Source organism: Cephus cinctus, unplaced genomic scaffold (assembly GCF_000341935.2).
Source record: "Cephus cinctus unplaced genomic scaffold, Ccin1 Ccin1_scaffold0617, whole genome shotgun sequence".
NCBI lineage: Eukaryota > Metazoa > Arthropoda > Insecta > Hymenoptera > Cephidae > Cephus > Cephus cinctus.
The window spans coordinates 704,120-723,680 of NW_014333261.1; the positions used below are offsets into that span (position 1 = coordinate 704,120).

Genomic DNA, 19,561 nt, shown 5'->3' on the forward strand with positions numbered 1-19,561 from the left:
GCAGAAACCGGAAGTTTTGATTGCGATATAGGATATTGTAAAAAAAAAACGAAAGAGTGTCTAAGTGCAAAATCGTACTTTATTTTTCGATCGTGCCGTATTTCGTTTTTATCTTCTTTTTCTTCTCTTCGCTCTATTTTCTCTTGGCACGTGCACTCTATCTGTTCTGACTGACAGAACTGACGCGTTCTGACTCTTTATTATACATGCGAGCCTGCCTACTTTTCTCCGCGGTTCGTATTTATGTATGTACACAATTAAATCACGCGCGTTACAATTTTCTTTTTACACTCTATGCGTCTATGTACATAGCACGATGCGACGGCGTATGAATTATTTATAGCCAAAACTATACGGCTTGTCATGCGCCAGGTGCTGGGGGGGTGCCGATGTCTTTCTAGTTCAAAGTAACAGATAACGAAAGGCGATACGCTTTGTGTCACAATATCGACGAATTCCACTGGCACGTGGAACGCAGTATCGTACAGTACAGTTGTCGTTTAGAAATTCTACGAGCAGTGCCTTACGACGTTTTATACAGGTATAAGATCACCCCGACAATGACAGTGCAAGAGCAGCGTAACGTATTTATATATTTATATAATTTTGAATTACCGTAGAGAAAAGTCCATGCAGGAGGCACTCACCATCACGGTACTTTTACTTATAAATCCTATATTATGTACAGCGGTGATAATATTCATTGATTTCATTCACTTTACAATTAACGACTTAGGCTTACAACTAAAAGGCTTTGAGGTTAGAATATACACGAGCGTAGACTTCTGTAGTCGGCTAACAAGACGAATTGATGTACAAATGTTCCACGTTTTATAGGTTAAGTAGTCCTTTCGTCAACGGAAAGGATACAGGGATCGTCATGAGATACCCGCGCGACTTCAATAGCTTTGAATAACTTATCGTAATCCAGAGATTTCATCGATTACGCCGAAATAGCACAAACGGCAGACTGGACGGCCGGTTAAGCGAATCAGACAGTGAGCGAGCACTCGCCGGAATGCCAAGGGATTATAAGGACGATCGGTGGGACGCGTCGGATTGGTATACAAGTCGACGGTGTGTAACGTGCGCGTATAGAGGGAGCCTGGTCTGCGGCTGTGGCTGTGCGAGGTGTAGAGAGGACACGCAGAAGGAGGATGGGGTCGCCAACACATATCTTGATATCTCAGAGTTCGATCTCTCAGCCCGGCCGCCCGTATATTTACATGTATAATTTATATGCCCCGGCAGGAACGTAGTGCCAGTCGGGGCGGGCCTGACCGTCCTTCGTATACCCGGCCACATCCTACTTCCAACTCTAGGTCTTTGCGGTATGGTGCGCCATAGCCAGACTATATCCAGAGCCATCGGTATAATTCCCACGAGCATTGTCGAGAAAGACTACGGGATGTTTTCTTGGCTACCTGTATAACGCGACCTATGGAGATGGTCCTTAAGGGAGGCCTCCGCAAGAGGCGAAGGAGTGGTTGCCTCCAATTAACGGGGCTCGCTCGGGTCGTCCGATATACTACGTACCCAGTTTCACGTACCCTCGGCGCACTCTCGCTCTCGCGTAACACGGCCGATAAGAAGGGCCAAGATTTTTCTTTCTTTTGGCGAGGAAATAATGCGCTTCGAACGCGGCCGAGCCGGCATTGTGGCCGCGAGGATGCAATTAATTATTGCGTGCCCGCGAGCAGCCGCATTGTTGCATCTGTTGCTGCACTCAACGTGCATCGCGGAGTGAATTTCTTGGGGCTCGCGTACGCGTCCCTAATAAATTAAAGTGCTCGTAAGTATATGGGTATACGCGCATATATTTGCGAGCACATGGCGTGTATATATATATATATATAGGTATACTCGCTTACTCGCATGTACTCTCTTCTCAGGACGACTTACGTCGCCTGGAGAGTGGACCGCGTGTAAATACGTGTAGGTGGTCGCTGGAGATGGCCTCAGGGTAGGCGAGAGAGTCTTGCCGAGAACGCATGAAAACGTCTTCTCCACGTCGAGCACGAGGACAATTGCCGACGGAGCTGAGAGGCAATTAAGACGAGTAAAACGCTCGGTGGAATCGGAACGGGAAATGAAGCAGTGTGCGTGCCGGCTGGCGAAATGCTGTTTCTCTCTCTCTCTCTCTCTCTCTCTCTCTCTCTCTCTCTCTTTTTATCTCCTCCATTCCGACCTCGATTCCCACTTAACAATGGAAACGTAAACCTGCCGTTTTTAACGCAGAATGAGGGAGCCAGTCCGAGTGGTGCAGAGGCACAGTCCATCCCGCCGGATGCAGTCGATGCCGGCGTGAAACTCGAACGTCGAATTATGAGACACCTGTTCGACGAAAATAACTTAATCCAACGTCGCACACATCACTTGGCCCCTGTGCCACGTATATCCGACTCTGCGACCGTAGGCGAGGGGCTGCGCGCGCGCGAGCGCAAACGCCCGAACCTTTTCTACATGGACGAGGCAATATATTACGCTCCGTATGCGCCGGCCCTCCGACCGAGCCCCAAGAGAGATTTCCGATTAGATCAGAGATTACAAAAGTATAGCGGGTAACTCGATTGTTTTGTACTCGCGCGGGGGCGTGCGGTTAGGACGGCCCCGTTATCGCAATCGTTACAACCGATTGGCATCGCACCGTGTATTACGTGTCTATTAGGTTTGTTCGCAGCTAGATAAACTGATTACTGCAGATCCCTCTGTACATTATATTCTCGCAGAATAAATAGTCTTGTTCTTGAGTCTTGATTTTTGTTTACCACGAGTCTTCGCTCCTGCGCTTGCCGATGCACACGATACATCCGATCACACTTTTCTTGGGCAGGGACACTGCGTGGCGACCGGTTCACTGACTCTGATCGGCATGAGACTCGTCACTTCCGCAGACGTGCTCCTCACCAACGGGTCTTCTTTTTACCCGGTTTTACTTGGGCACGAACTAGGGCGAGCCCACGACAGGCGTTCCGAGTCGTTGAGCAGTTCGTTACCGCGATCAAAGATCGAAAAAACAAGGGCGGCCTCACTCAAAGTGATTGGATCACAATTGTAGCTGGACGCCGATGATACGAGAAATTCACCTACCGCCGATTTTATAATCTAACAGTCCTTTGAGCTTTAGAGAATATAATCGAGCACGCCGGTCGTTTTATAAAAGTTCTAGATGTAATCGGACGGCACCGAACTCTCGTTTATCGCTGCCAGCCTGTACTGCGGGGTCTCCAGATTCTGAGGATTAGGCTGAAGACTGGTGGCGGATGCCGAAGGTGGCAGTTGCTGATTTGCAGAATTCGAACTCAAGTCGCTATAGTAAGCACTACTTGGGGCACTGCTAAGCGTGGGACCATCCGGTTCAGCGTCACTTCCTGTGTATGCTGTGTTCTGATAGGATGGATGCTCACTGGCACCGCTTCCAGTTCTGATCGTCTGATGATGATGGTGTTGGAGCTGACTGGGCGGCCTTGGGGTTGTTGGTCCATTTTCATACATCTCGTAATCAGGCTCCTGCAACCTGATTGAAAAATATAATGAAAATATCGAGCCAGTATCATTATCAATTTCTTTTCTTATCGTCATCGGTCGCCCGTAACGTCCAAGTCATTTTGACTTTACTCTGCCGATGCCTTGCTTGTGATAATTTAAACTCTCTTACCTTTGGCTGTGTCGTGTACGCAATGCGTCCCGCCGTAATGAGCCGTCATTATTCCCAGCCCCGTAATGACGATGCAGTCTCGCGGCATCCAGCTCGTGATACTCGTCGTCCTGACCGCCGGAAGTGGTACCGTAGGTCGAGCTTCCTCTCATCTGCAGCTGAAGATCGCTCGCGTAGCTGGCTGCTTGCGAGTCGAGTTCAGCGTAGAGAGCTTCGTCGGTCTGCATGTGGGTATAGTGGTTCTCAACGGGTAGATTCATGGCTCTCCTATGTTGCGGAAGGGACAAAGGTGTAGCGACTACTCCTGGAGTACCACCCCCGCGACGTGACCCAAGCCAGGACCATACGTTATGTCCTGGAACATTGCGAGCACCAAACGTATAAGCAAGGCTCGAATTTACATTTAGGATGAGCATGCAGTTCCCTAGTTGAAAATGCGTAAATTCACCTGGACTAGGTGTAACGTCATGATAGGGTGGTAATTTATCCAGTTCCAGTGGTGGCCTATCGGGTATCACAGAGACTCCACCACCACCTCCGCCACCGGCAGGACTAGCCGACTCCTGCGTGGACGTATCCTCGACACCTACACCACAGCAGGTACCTGCAAAATCGAACGTTTTCCCTATGAGAAGGTCTGAGGTCTTTCGCGCCCTGGGTAAGGTCCTAGGAGAGTCGCATGAAACTCGTATTTCGCCATTGTGCCCGGTGCGTTGAACTCGCAGGGTCGATATGCGAGGCGAAGAAGCTTATGAAGTGCCAGGTGAGGTTAAGCAGAATCCCGATAGGTATGGGCATACATTAAATCCCGCATTATGACATGCCCGTAGTATGAAAAGCCTGTTTTCTGTATGGCCTCATTGTGCCCTCGTCATCGTACCGTCATGTGTCTCGCGAGGGTAGCAGAGGAACGCGAGGAGAAGGTCGAGGGGAGGAGCGGACCGGCTCGAGAATTCATAGATCAGAGAAGCCGACCAGCGGTAAGTAGCCATGAGACCGTGCGGAACCAATGAAAAAAAGGGGTTAAAAAAAAGAAGAGAAAAGAAGATTATGGGAATCTCATGGTTCTGGGGCACCTCATAACCTACGCACGTATCATTCGTCATCACGCTCCTTTTTACGCGGCCTTCAAGGGGAACCCACACGCGCCCCTGGTTCGAGACTATACGGAGATCGCCTTTTCGATCGTTTCCGAGTATCGATTAATCGATTCCGCTCGAGTACGCTCTACTATCGACTTTTGAGAAATTCCTTCTAGAAGCTTTTTCCCGCGGCTGGCCCGCGCGATGTCAGTCAATCGATTTTACCTGGTCAAAATCGAAAACACCTTCGGCGTGGTAAAGCAGAAAGATCGATACTCGGGTCGACGCCCACTAATTGCGATTACGCCATTGCAGCCACATAGGAAGCGTACTTTAATCAGATCTTCTTCCCGCCTGTCACTTCGCGTTTCACCATTGTACAGCCCACGACGCTGCTGTGATTTACCGGGTTAGATTATTTGAATATTAATTCGTTGTGAGCGAGGTGTATGTAGAGTGGGTCTGGTAGTGAAGCGACACGTAAAATTGAAACGTTCTGTACGCTACACGTCCGTCCTGCTGTCTGACTGTCTAGCAACGGTAGAAGATACGAAGGTGAGTTTAATAGTAGGAACAGTCGATCTGATATGGTCACTCTGTATAAGTCTTATTCGGCGGAGCCATGACTCGTGACTAACTCGGCTCTAGTCCCTCCTCTAGCGAGTCTCTATATGTGTACGCGCAGGTTGGATGTACAATTCGATCGAATGTCATTGGCAGTTCAGCAGCCGATCGTAAATGTCGTCTCAAATTCGATAAGCGGATTACCACACTTGGCTGGTCTATTCTACACGGCTTTCAGCTCTCCATTATATCTCGAGATCATCGAGAAATCAGAATGCCCCACTCGTACGAGTCATTGAGAGACTTCATTGTTATCCGTTGATCGTTCTTGCTTCTGCGTTAACGATATATATATATATGTATATATACGGTACAAGAGTTACATACTGATAATAAATTTTTGACTTTATTGCTTCTCGCAATAATACGCAAATGCCTATCTTTATTGTTTGCATATTTTTATACATTTTTTTAAAAACTACTGCCGGTGCTTTCTCGTCATTAAAATTAATCAACTTTTTCTCATTCTCCATATCCAAGTTCAGGCTTGACTGTTACTCTTGGAAATGGATTAGAACAATCACGGTGGCCGATGGGTTCTCGGTAGGACGTAGAGAGCCTTCGCCATCCATCCGTCCAGGGTTTGGTGCCGGTCGGATTACGAACGTGCTAATAAAAGCGATGAAACCGCGCGTCGGAGTCGATCGCGGGGAAACCGAGAACGGACCACCATGGACGACGGGACTCAGGCACGGGCTGAACGCCGTTGAGAAAGTGTGAGTACTCCGGGGCTGTGGCAGGAATCGAGGCGGAGAAGCATTCTCTCGCGGGAGAAAGATCGGCAGATTGAAGTGAGTGAAACTGAACCAAATGGTGAGGTGGAAGAAGAAGAGGGAGAGAGAGTGAAATCGTATAAGGAGAACGAGTGTCGGGTAATTAATTCGGGTGACCCGCGCATTCGCGTATGGCAGTGGCGCTGCAATGTCGCTCTTTGTCGATCGTATCGAGTCGCGGGTGATTTTAAATCAGAAAGTTAATTAGACGCGTCCGACTGTCTCTTACGTCGTTCCTTCCTAAGATCCCGTACGGTTAACCCTCCGCAGGAGTCACGGGTTCGCTTTCATTATGCGAACTAATTAAACTCCAATAGATACTGACACTCCTGGTGTCGTACCTCCAAGCATGCACGAGATACTATCGGTAAACATAAGCCGGATACAGTAGTATTATACCTTAGAGATAGAGATATATTAATATATTGGATTCTATTTAGTATTCTATAGATTTTTGATACCACCCAATTTATCGTAACACTTAGCGCCATCTTGTGTATTTCTCGATGTTTATCGGCTTCATGACGTAGACGAATTACTTTAACCTTTTACTTTGGGATCGATCGATCCTACTTTCTCCGCCCCCGGATCGACGTGGATAACCATCTGAGCAGCGTGCCTTACCTGGTGGACGAATTCGTCGTGGATCAACCAGGACTCGGTGCGCACAACGAACAATTTCAGAATGGCTAGAGTACCGGAGACGGCAACGCAGTAGGGGAGTCGGATAATTGGGAATCGCTTCGAACCTGGAGCCTGTCAGGTCCGCTGCGGGGCCACTGCTCCATACACGGAATGTTAATTCGATATAATTGGAGGTTAGTGTTCGCCCTAGCAATGAGCCAAGTCTTTTGCTCCGCTAACTCTATACTAATAGGTCCTACGCGGCAGCTGCGCTTCTACGAACGGATTACCCAACGTGATTCCTAGGAGGTTCGATATAAGATCGCTTTCAAGATGCTTAAGTAGCTACCGTGATAGTCTAGAAGAGAGTTGGTCATTGGGGGGCTGCGATCGGATCGCGCTATCGTTCGTGCAAACTGACGAGTTTCATAGTCCGATGAATAGTGATTCGATATTCGTTTACGTAGTTGGTGTACCTGTCCGAAGATTCTTACCTCTGGCAGCGGTGCTTTTTAATCTGAAACAAAAGACAGTAATTTTTAATACTTTTCATCCAGCATCGAAATCTTTCGAATATTTTGACTTTTATCAACTTTTTTTTTTTCGATCTAAAGATGGCGGCTTCCGTTTCTACGTGCACGGATCGAGGAAGAATGGTATACTTTAATGGCGGATTAACTCTGTCCTGAATGAATGACTCGTCATGCCGAGGAAATCGGTTGCCTTGGATTCTACCGACGGGATAAAAAAGCTAGTGGCTGCCCTAGCGATGAGACGTTAGGGGACCAAGGGTGATGAGAGGAATCTTGGGGGAACCTGGTCCGAAACGAATTCAGCATCGCGCGGTGTTTGTCTTAAGAAGTTCCCTTAGTTCTGGAACGAGTCTCACACTCCGAGGCGTGACCAGGAGTACCCGGTTCTCCACCTCCACAAACGACCATGGCTCTTCATCCTGTCTTCGACTTCTTCGTCGTTTCCCTGTCACCGATGGATTCGTCGCGGATCGATCTAGTTAGCAAGTCCCTGTTCTACCACCTCCCGAACCCGTTCGCTCCTCTGTTAGAAATGTTTCTGGCTGGATGAGCTTTACGATATCTTTCTTACAAGTAAATATCATTTGGCCAGAGTCAAGATCCTTGGGAATAAATTTGATCCTCCCACTGGGTCCTTTTGTCGCTGTTTCTTTTGAAATCAATATTCAGGTAAATCCTACGAATACCGACGAACTTTGATAATGGTACTTTGTCCCGATTTTGTTGAGATTTCTTCATGTCCTCTATTTATGGTAAACGGAGATACGTATGTAGGTTTCGAGGATGATGGTTTTTATTAGTCGGGCAATGGTTCAGTGGTGGCACCGGTGTAACCCTAAATGGCGGCCCGATTGACCTCAGCGATCGACCCACTCTATCCCCATTTGGAAATAGTCTTTTTCATGGAAACCAAATGCTCGCACGTATCACGAATAATGAACCTCCCGCGGCACGACGGGCACAAGGTATTTCGGACTTTTTTTCGAATGCCCGCGGCTCAAATCGATTCCGACTTTTTTATTCGCTCGATGGCCCACCAGTCAACTAGCTCCATTGTGCCGAACCCGTTTCGCTCCTGATCTACGATTTCTCTGACTAAACGAGACTCAATGAAACCGACGCTTCGAGACGTTGTCATGGCTCCGACGAGGAATACGCTTAAGGGTTTTTGAAAAACTAATCGCAAAACCAAGGATGCTTGGCGATTAACAAAAAACAATGGGACCGATAATTCTAGACCAGTTTCGTGATTTCAAATTTACAGATTTGTCCCAATTGGATTCCGTGGAAAAAAAAAACCTTATCTTTCATTTCTATAGCACCATTATTATTTTCCTCACTGATTTAATCCTAGCCGAACAGTATGTCATATAAAAGTACCAGAAATACATACCTTCGACAGTGAAGAAGAGTTACCATGACAACTGCTCCTATACCGGCTGATACCAGTGAAACTATCACTAAAGTCAGGACCCATCCAAGTTCGCCCGGTGCTTCTGTAAGAAATAAATATGAGACTGTAAGAAACACAGTTAACAATATACATTATGAAACTGAGCTGGTGACGTCGTTACGTATTATATTTTAAGTCGCGCGATAATGAGCCGACCCACCGAAGCCACGTTTGAATTTGGTTGCGCCGCGGGGAATCCCCAATTTTTATAATGGGCGCGAGCGATACCTCTACAGAGCGCATGCGCGAAGCAGGACACGGCTGTGGTACACGTGGCGAGCCGGTAGGAAATTTTCGTAATAAAATTTGCAATCGTTAAAGGAACGGAGTCCATTAAAGCGAAGCTTCCTACGAATAATAAGACCAACGTGTACACGCAACACCAATACGTAAATCAATAAAAAAATCATTACGAAATTCAGTAAGGTGTACATACGAGTCCTTTTAATATCATCAATAATTACTAGGTTCGATTAACCATCACTCGTTAAAGATCCTTTTATCATCGAGCACTCACTCGTGGGAATAATAATACGAAGATTCATATTCAGAGAACACGTCGATTCCCCGTGAAGAGTTTCAACACACTAACGAACCCACACGAGGGTAGCCCCACTTCAAAAACTATTTTGTTTCTGTCCGTCAATCCCTGTCGGAGTCCAGGCATTCGCTTTTATCTTTTTGTTGAATTTCCTTCTCACCCATAGCCGACAGCAGTTCCGTTGGCTTATAAATAAAATATCGATCTATTACCCAAGAAGCCCAATGCCGTCTATCGCCTTAATAGTCAACTAACGCCAACTAATTAGCCATATCCTACTTGGTCCCTCAAATTTTTTCATAATTTCAAAATCCCAATTGTCCTTACAATTATTTTCAAAAGTACCGATATCCATATCCACGCTAGTAGAATTCAGTACGTTCGATCGCCATATAACGCGTGGGTAACGCACGAGGAATAAAAGAGGCAGAACAGATCCAAAAAGAATATATGAAAAAGGAAAAGAAAAAACAAGAAATGAAAGATCGAGTTAACACGCCGACACGTAAGTTTGAATTAACGGCAACAAGTTGCGTGGACGGGTACCGAAAGGAGGGCTATACGTACCATGGGATCTCTCCAGGGCCCTGACGTGAACATAACAGCGCGCATGCCGCCTGATAACACCTTACACGAGACTTATCAATCATCCGTGTCGGCAGGACGCCATAGCCTTGATGCAAGATGAGAAAAATTGTATGCGACCTGGTAGGTAAGTACTTTTCGTATACGTAGGCATTTGCTGGCTTATAGAAAAATAGCAATAGGTACGTACCTATACCAGATGTGTAATAACGCCCGAGTGCTTGGATTTCTTACCCTGCACGACGTTATAGATTGTTTCAGTTATAATACAATATTGTATAAAGGTATTATTTCTTGAAAAAAAATTCAGAAGCATAAAAACACCGTGTTGCTTTACACGTGAGAGCAAACCACTGGACGCATTAAACCCCGGCAGTCGAGGTAACCGTGTTCCGTGGCTTCTACGAGTGTATAAGCTCGTACCGTTTTAAACGGAATTTTCAACCGCAAATTCTGTACTTGTGCCCGGACGAGTATACCGTACGAATGGTTTCGGTAGGACTATATCGAGCGTACAAAAGATTTCGTAGTGTCCGATACCGTTTTCCCTGTACGGTGCTCTTCGATGTACGTTGGCTAAGCTCATATTTCAAATTCGGCCTCCAATTATGGGGGCCAGATTACGGCTCCCTTTGAATAATGGCGTCTCGTGGAGTTGGGTTAGACGCGATTTGTCCGTGGCTATGGGGGGTCAGGACACGCAACGAGATCACCGCGGGGACACGTGTTCCCGCAGGAGTTTTTACACGAAATTTCTTTGCCACTGTAACACACGCAGCTACCTATATATATATATATATATATATATATATATATATATATATATATATATATATATATATATATAATAGGTGCGTATCCTTGTTACCTGCAGCAACCCCCATTTCCCAGAGTGAGCAGTACGCATGGTAAGGTCCCATAAGGTTTTCCGTGCCAGAAGGTCATATCCTATGTAATAGGTACTTTCGATCCGAAGGTGGACAACCGCGTACTACTTTATTCCGTAGGTTGGTAGAGTTCGTGTCGTTATTATGCAAATTACAAACGTTTCGCTCGTGCGGAAATTACGGAAAGGAACGTGGTATTACTACAGATATAGTATAGGAATCTGAGTATTTTACAATGCTATGCGTTCACAGGGTACCGTCTTACCTATAGCGGCTAATGGGATATTAGTACGCCATAGGGTTTGCCTTTATTTCTCAAATTCCGTGCCCGTCTCTCCTGGTATTCCAGGAATACACGAAGAAGATATCCGCCACGTTAATCATTCGGTGTATCGGGCGAAAGGTTAAAAAAGTCTGATGACAAGTAAAGCGAGTTTAGGATGATCAGGAAGAATGAGTAGGAGCAGGTAAAAGGAGCGTCAGCCAAAGAGATGGAGATCGTGTTACCTCGAACCGGCAAATTGCCAATATTTCCCGGTAGGACGGTTCTGCGGTCTCAATAAATATGTCATTAAGGACGATAATTTATCCAGGAGCGGCCCGGAGGCTGTGATAATTGAGCCATCTTGCGCGAGGTCCGCACGGGGACTTTTAACATTCGGCCGGTAGTGAAATTTTATTTATTCCGTCTACGTATGTTCCTTCCATTTTTTTTCTCTCTCGCATGTTATATCTATCCGACTATACCTATATATTTGCTCCATACCTACATGGTTATATACTTTTCTTCCACTTGTATCCCATCCGTGCCAGGGACGTGTTACCCATGGCGCGCAGTCTGCGACTCTTTAATTAAAGCGAATCGGTAAGCCGTAGGCAGTCTCAAGTCCGCGTGGGTCGCAAGAGCCAATTTATAAATTCGGGGAACGACCGTCGCTTAAACTTACAGGTGTGTAGATACTAGGTACATGATGTACGTTCTGGATGACGTAGGTCTGATTACGAGCTTGTAGAACCAGAATCAGAACTGTACAGTTATCTCGTTTCGCAAGTTGCTTTACAAGCATTCCCACCGTTGGCGTATCGTGCCTGTGTTTATAGTTACAATAAAAATCAGTATCCCAGCCTGATATATCTATATACAGTCATGGAATTTTCTAATCGCAAAATAAGAAGGAAAAAAAAACTACACACTGTTAACTCAATTCTGTATGATTTTTCTATCTGGTCATTTTTTTTTGTCAGATTGGACCCACTGCTCCTACCCGTCGTTACATAAGTAAGGGCAGCAGCCCTGCTACTGGCAGACAAACCACCAGCAAATCACCTTTATTTGCTTTTTACGGGCTTTCAAGGGCCGGCCTGGGATGTCGAAAGGGTCAACCTGGCGCCCCTTCACGAGGCGCCTCGCGCCATTCAGAAACGTCAAGAGATAATGAAGTCTAATGCCCAGTTCCTAAACGCTAATCCTGACGTATCAATTGGACCTTACGCACTGTGGAAAGTCTATGGAAGATGTCTAACGTTGTTTACCAGACCTTTGACCGCTCGCGAATCGTTATGCTTGCGCAGTATACTTCCTAGTATAGAATCTCATATTTCAATACTTTCTCTATTACCCGTACTAGGGTTACCTTAACGAATCTTTTCCCAGGAAGATTTACCACACGATCGCTGGGACTAATTACCATTAAATTATATTGGAAAGTGAATATCTCAATAGGGTCTAGTTAAAGGACAAGATCGAACGATCCTAATTAGGTTCGTCGATCAAAGTATGAAAAGTGAATAAATTTTTTAAAAAATATTATCTCGAAAAAATAACGTGAATAACAAATTGTTGTCTGGTTGACTATTGTGGTAATAAAAGTAAAAAAAATTTCTTTGAGAATGTTCGATCCGTGTCGCCAAGTAATGCTTAAGTGATCGTTTAGGCCGATGCCAGGATCTCGTACTGGATCGGAAAGGGACTGAGGATAGCTGGGAACAGATCCATCACCAGGTGAACGATCGACCGCCCGAGTTATCCGTCATCCCATCTTGGTTCACCAGACTGGCTTCCTTCTACGTCAGTTTGTTCCTCTGTCTTCGAAGGTGTGGCCCTATTCGACAGACGGACTGACAGCCAGACAGTTACCATACGTGTGCCTACGAGAGGCAGCTTTTCCAGTTGATCTGGTTCGTTGAAAACTACCACTAAGTGCTAATTGATTGAATTGCTCCAATGCACGGTGGATGGGCGAAGCGGAATGGGGTGGGACAATGGAAATTTTTTCAAGTGTCAAAATAAGTTTGGTCGCGATGTACAAAGTGAAAATTAAAAAAGAACCGACCCTTAAGGCATCCTTGTTCATCATTGAGTGTATTGGTAGAAAGAGTTATGGACGGTCCATTCGTGGGATCCAGAGCCGATTCTACTATTCGCTTTGGACGTAAACGTGGAAGCTGATCGTCGAACGCTTCCAAAATGGCTGCCGGTTGCTAACTCAATGAACCGTGGTAGGCTCTCTTGGCTAAAGTGGCAAACCACGTCGTAATCGAGTAGATTTCAATGTCCGCCAACTTATTGAAACGTCTGGATGGTTTTTCAAGCGAACGTTAACCAAGGGTTTACTCAGCCAGAAAGTTGGCTAGTTACATTGTGGGAATGGTAGGACATAGGTACATGCGCGAAAATGTATGAGTGAAATATAATTTAAAAAAATTTTTTTTTTTATTATACGTCATGTATATATCTGGAACGTCAAATTTTTTGTATTATATATACCAAAAATATATGTAAAATACGTTCTGCGTATATATGACGAAAAATTGTATATTCAAGATATATACTAATACAGAATACATGAAAAAAAATTTTCAACCTACTTTTCCGTGAAGGTTTACGAGGAATGCGGATGTTTTGAAAAGTAAACATCCGTCTCGAGATAACTTCAAATTTGAAAATACCTTGGCAAGTGGCGCGAGATAAAGAGACGATTTTCAAAAGTGGTTAAGAATAGTTCCCTGCGTACATAGTTACCTGCATACGTAGACATTGGTACGCGATAGTGCGCGTCCCCTGACGTCTAAGCCAGGTAGTTTTAATCTTAATTACCAGAAATACCAGAAAGCGCGTGGGTGTCCCTTAGGCGTCTGTACGAAAGAGCCGAAAAAATTGTTCCGTTAAATGGAGACCCGTGGAACCATAGGTAGGACAAATTTCTAAGTATTTCGATAGAGCCACGTAATTTATACTAGATGCGTCAGAGCGGCACTTTCGATATTGCTTGTTTTCATTAGACAATTGATAACCACGTAATGGGACGCTTTACCATTTATACGTAGCCATGTAAATATATATATATATTAACGCATCTACATAGGGGCGCGACTTCTCTACTGCATCCTGGCGGCAGGATCGAAGGATCTTTTGAAGAAGGGCTCTGCAGCCTCGGAGGCAAAGATCCTATCTCCCGCGCTCTGCGACGTGTCGTTTGATCTGGTGTACCCAACACTCAGCCAGCCCTACAGGTCCATTCAAAACTGCCGGTACCAAAAACTCCAGCGATTTATCAAAACCCTATCGGAGCATACCTAAAGCGTATAAACTCTATGATACCCCATTCTCAAAATTCCAGTAATCGTCTCCTCGACTATAATAATTACAGACCTTCCTTCCTTGTCCGCAAACTTTGAATCGACCGCTCGGCGACTCTGCTCGTGCAACTGCTGGAACGCGTACGCACGTACCACTGGCTGTACCGCGAGGCCGGCCGAGATATGCAGCCTTGCCAATAAATCTACGTGCAGTTCACGATCGTCTCTAAGATAAAGTTTATGCGGGGATAAGAAAGAGGTGGAGCTAAATTTCGGTCGCATCCCGATGGAGACTCGGCTGGTCCCTTTATTTTAGTAAAGGGTATACGGGTAAGGACGGTATAGGTATACTAGGCCGGTAGGTGCGATTCGCCAAAACACCTCGTTACCTTCCTTTACCTGGAGGCTACGACGACACTGAGACTACCGGGGCTACCGACCATGCCTCTCAAGATAACATCAACTGACTCGGCCATACCTGAGCAACACGTTTTATTAGCACTAGCGACTATTATTCAGATATGGACTAGGACCCAGGTAAACGCGCTTGGCTGGATTACGCAACTTTTACATAGCCGCTACGATAATAGACGCAGCTGGAGTTTAACTGTCACGGGTCAAGTTTTTTGAAAAAGAGTTAGATATTCGCAGATACGTTCGTTATATGAAATTTATATCCTGTTAGAGCAGTGACATTAATTATATTATACGTAATAGCATTTCGGACGAGAGAAGATACGTCCCAGGGTGCGATTTCGTAATTATTACGTCATAGTGGCCAGCCAGGTGACGCGTTGATTGCTACGTTACCGCCCTTTCGAAGTATCTCCCTTGGCACCCTCTATTTCTGCGCGTTAAAAAATGAATTATATATCAACGTCAATCGTGATCTGCCTACCGATGTTGGGAAATTAAAATTTTGTTTTTGTAAATTTGAAAAAAAATTTTTATCTCAATACAGATCGTGGATAAGATCATGGCGGTAGGGAACGTACCCGCCATTTTGAAAGTCGTACCAACCTCGCGTGCGTCCAAGCTATTCAGGGCGAGTTCAATAATGCCAACGAAAGGGAGAAATTGGGGGTGGAGACTCGTTGCAGTGAAATATCCTTCAACGTATTCCGTATGGTGTACAGGATATGTGTATGGGAGGGACACGGTGAGTTGGGATTGGAGGAGCCGTAGACCGGATGTTAAGCCCCTGTTCGGCCTCCGGCTTCGATCCCCCCACAACGAATTATTATTCTTAATTTTATCCATCGAGAATTACTAGGACGATCTCATGGGGTCCTTCGCGTGGTGCTTACTACCTATATACGATGGTGCCCCATAGTCAGCGAAGCGTACGCACTCGCCAACATGGCCGCTCCCTTCCCTACCAAAAGCTACCCACGAAATGACTTCGGTCATTAAACTTAATGGACGTTACTAAGATCGTTACCACGCTTGCCCACTCTAATGGCGTCGCCACTTGCACAACCGTGGGAGGACGATTTTCGTACGCACCATATCCACCATTGGTTCTATGAAAAATCAAATACATATCTGTCCCTTCTTTCGTCCGGAGCCATACCAATTCTTTACAGCTGCATATATACGGTATACTGCATTTACAGTCAGGAACCTAAAAGTCATTTTGTATGTATATAAGATCCAAGCGTATCTCCCTACGAATTGTTTCGACTTTCAAGTGCGGTTGGTGTTTAACGAAACAACGTGGCGCAAACACGCTGAGTGTATACACAACAAATAATCCTATTGTCATTACAACACTCACCGCTCCTCCCAGGGACTATTGTCAACAGGATATTCATGATTTTACCGACACGAGTTCTTGACTCTTTAATATTTCTGATCGGATATCTAATCGGCTTGAGAGATACCTCTGGATGCCGATTGATTTTTTTAAACCTAGGAGATAGAAAACGTCAAGGTGGTAAGACTCGTAGAAAATCTATTTGCATAGTGAGAGTTCTCACGTTGGTAGTAATAAAAAAAAAATATGTCACCAAGGATGTTACCTGGGTTCTCTTTGCTTTGATTTGTTATCACTGTGTCCGGGTAAGGATATGTATTCCTACTGTGTGCCGTGGGAACTCGAAGCTCTAAATAGTGAGTAAACAGGTACTGCATTCAGGCTCGGATCGATTTTAGCTTATGTAAAATACCTGTAAAAATGTCTGGTAAGGAACTAACCTAAAGTACCATCCAGGGAAAAGGAGTGCCTATCGTTTCTCCATGCCCAGGAACAGAGATCGCACGTAGTGAGTCCGTCGGTTGTAATACCTTCTTCGGGAAGATATGGTGGTCTCGGTGGCGGCGGAACGAAACTCCCTATAACAGCCCACAGAGAATCCATGTCGTTACCGACTCCTGTATAATACAGGAGTTCCTCCTCGGCAACATCGGCGAACCAGTCCAGATCATTTACAGCGGGATTTACGGTGTTGGCATTGGTACTGGTGCTGGCTACGGTAACCTGTAATAAAAAGATAAAACGGAATGAGGCAAAGAGTGACAGATGGATAAAAAGATAAGCAAAGCATAACTCAAGCGACAATTCGTCCTGGCGCCAGGATCATGCAGGTGAGGTTCGAGTGTTTATCGTCACAGTCCCACAGTATTGCGATTGGTGCTGTTTAAATAGGATATTTTTGATATTGTATATAGACCAAGGTCCTGAATAAACAGGATCTAATGGAACCTTTCTACGGAAACTCGATAGCCCGAAGGAAAGGCGCCGGCAAGGATGAGTCAACCGACTCCGTCCCCTCTGACAGGTTGGTTGGGAAATGGCAAGATAAATAGAGGGCCAAAAAATGTGCTAATGCCAGAGGTGGACAGATCCTTCATTGTCGAAGGACTCGGGATGCAGATGCAAGCGGCCCTTTGTAGAGGACGTTGTTCTAACTCGAACGGCAAACGTTGAGAACAGCGCGGGCGGCCACAAACAAAACCTTCCTCTCCTCTTTATTTTTCTTCCATCTTTCTTTTTTTTTTCCCCTCTACTCGAACTTCTCCACTCGATACTCTTTCTCCTTCTTTTATTTCATTTTTTACCTCACTCCACAGGACACTCTCCAATGCGTCTGGAATCAACCAAGAGACCACAAAGGGTGACAATTTTTGAATTCCCGAGACCAGTCCTTAGTATTTCTCAAGATTAATTTTACTCATCTATAAATGTTTAACATTACACATTTTTTCGTGTATCACGTGTATCTAAATCTTACAAGGAATATCTCTACTCTTCTGGCATATCGTAATAAATCGTATGCATCTCAGCGTACCGCTGAATAACATTGTGTGCAGTATCAGTCAAATGGCATCGGCATGCATGTAAGAACAAATTGAGTCGTGGCTACATACCGCACGAGAAAATCCCATAGGCTAACGACACGTGTACATAGTAGTAATCTTAAGAGAGAAACGTTAAAGAGCGACGACTCGTGCACTGGAATATAGGTATATGTAGGTTGAATGGTACAGTTCAATACAAGAGGAAAGTGCAGCACGAAATCATTCGGCCGAGTATAACACGCTCGTGAAATTTAAGAGGCCACAAATCGTGAGTACAACGTCGAAGAATGATTGAGTGTATCGCTACCGCAAGAGAAACTGGTCTACTCTTAACACTGCACCACTATACACGAACACTGTGTACATAAGTACTTAGTAACGTAATATAAGTACATATACGTACTTACAGTACGTAAGTTTACAAAAAAACTAATAGAAAGGCATAGGACAAGCAAAATTTCATACAGTCACTTTGACGGAGTCTCGCTCGTGACAACTTTGTTATAATAATAATAAGTACAGACGTACCATAGAGAATCCATTGAATCGAGAGGGACTGAATAACGAGAGCGAGCGAGAGGATTAGAAAAATAAGAGAAGCAATAAGAATGAAAGTAAGAGAGAAGGAAGAAACAGCGAGGGGCGTTTATGCCCTTTCGGTTTTTCTCGAAGGCTGACTGGTACTTTCCAAGGTGCTTTTGTGCGGCCCACGAGCCGGAGGAGTGTGAGCCATGCCGGCATCACAATGGCACGCATTGATCGGCTTAATTACCGTGATATCAGCGTAATTAAAGATCCGTTGTATCGAAGAAGTTCGATGGGATACGAGAGGGGGCACCCTGCGTCTTCCACGTTCCACGCAACGCTCGGTTAATAAACTATTATACTCGCGACGGTTCCTCGACAGATTATCCTCCCACGTGCATGGTAGGTACTGGTATGCTATAGTATGCACTCTCGTATAGTATAGTATCGCCATAAACGTACGAGCGTGTATCACGGCGCACTCTACGATATAAGTCGCTCGACGTTACTCATGAAAATGACAGTCGCGAGACGGGTGATGCCCGAAGCGTCCACGGGCGGCGCTGCCGGTACTGCCAGTGTTACCAATTCTGACGAGGGAAGAAAAATTGTTTGTGTAACGTTTCCACGAGGAGGATACCTTCTATGGTAGTTCTGACCGTCGATTCTATGTACGCAAGGCAGTGAGGACGTAGGTGGAAAAGCATATAAGGAATACCAGAAGAAACTCCAGGATCATTGGATATTCCGAGGTCTATTTCTTCCCGGCAACCTTTACGGTCAACATAATACGGTGAGTGAGTTCGTGGCGGGTTTAGATTTGATTTGCGACGTCTGGCCGACGGAGGGAAATAACGAGTTGAGCCCGCGCTCTACTAGTCGACTGGTCATTATATCCTGGAGGAGCCTCTCATTATTATTATTACGTGTTGGCGTTTACGAGCGAGCTGTCCTCGCCAACCCATTCCTGGCACCCACTTCCTCGTTATCGTGTCCTATTGGCCCTGTAGGGTCCATAGTTCGAAAGATCCTAAATATCTGGTTAGCGGTACGATTGTAAAATTAAGGGGTCTAGTTCCCTAACCTTAAATACTGTAGAATGTGCGAAAAATCTTATATCTCCAAGTTACATATTATTAAAGAGTTTTGAACGTGAATTCTTAGACATTTGGTAACTCTCCGAGAAGATGGCGATCTCTGTTCCGATACGGAATATAAAAAGAAGGTATCGGAAATATCCAAAGCTCGTAGAGAATTCTGGTGCCTAAAGTATCACGAAACGCGGCAAAAATGTCTCTCGTCGCGGCATTTCCTTTGTCGCCCATCGCTACAGCGAGACTTTCAGCACATTTGCAATTCTGACACATTATTCCAAGGGCGGTTGTGCACCAGGAAAA

General features: G+C 45.4%; 2 protein-coding genes across 4 annotated transcripts in view; one reads left to right on the top strand and one right to left on the bottom strand.

Moving 5' to 3' along the window:
* Positions 1-1,215: 1,215 nt before the first annotated feature.
* On the bottom strand, positions 1,216-18,634 carry LOC107269212. Of its 3 annotated transcripts, XM_015742809.2 has the most exons (8): positions 18,412-18,634; positions 16,536-16,818; positions 16,361-16,444; positions 8,688-8,790; positions 7,256-7,278; positions 4,107-4,262; positions 3,659-4,013; positions 1,216-3,517 (listed from the first exon to the last, which is right to left on the bottom strand). In XM_015742809.2, the coding sequence occupies exons 1-8, from the start codon at positions 18,616-18,618 to the stop codon at positions 3,166-3,168; spliced, it is 1,563 nt and encodes a 520-aa protein (XP_015598295.1). In that variant the 5' UTR covers positions 18,619-18,634; the 3' UTR covers positions 1,216-3,165. The 3 variants fall into 3 exon arrangements, with proteins under 3 accessions (XP_015598295.1, XP_024942211.1, XP_015598296.1); XM_025086443.1 differs by lacking the exon at positions 16,361-16,444 and having other exon boundaries at positions 16,626-16,818; XM_015742810.2 differs by lacking the exon at positions 16,361-16,444.
* The window catches only part of LOC107269215 (L-lactate dehydrogenase), a 62,851-nt gene continuing 48,364 nt past the window's right edge, over positions 5,075-19,561 (top strand). The window contains exon 1 of the mRNA XM_015742817.2: positions 5,075-5,295. The gene's annotated coding sequence lies outside the window, so the exon portion shown is untranslated. The remainder of the gene's footprint in view (positions 5,296-19,561) is intronic.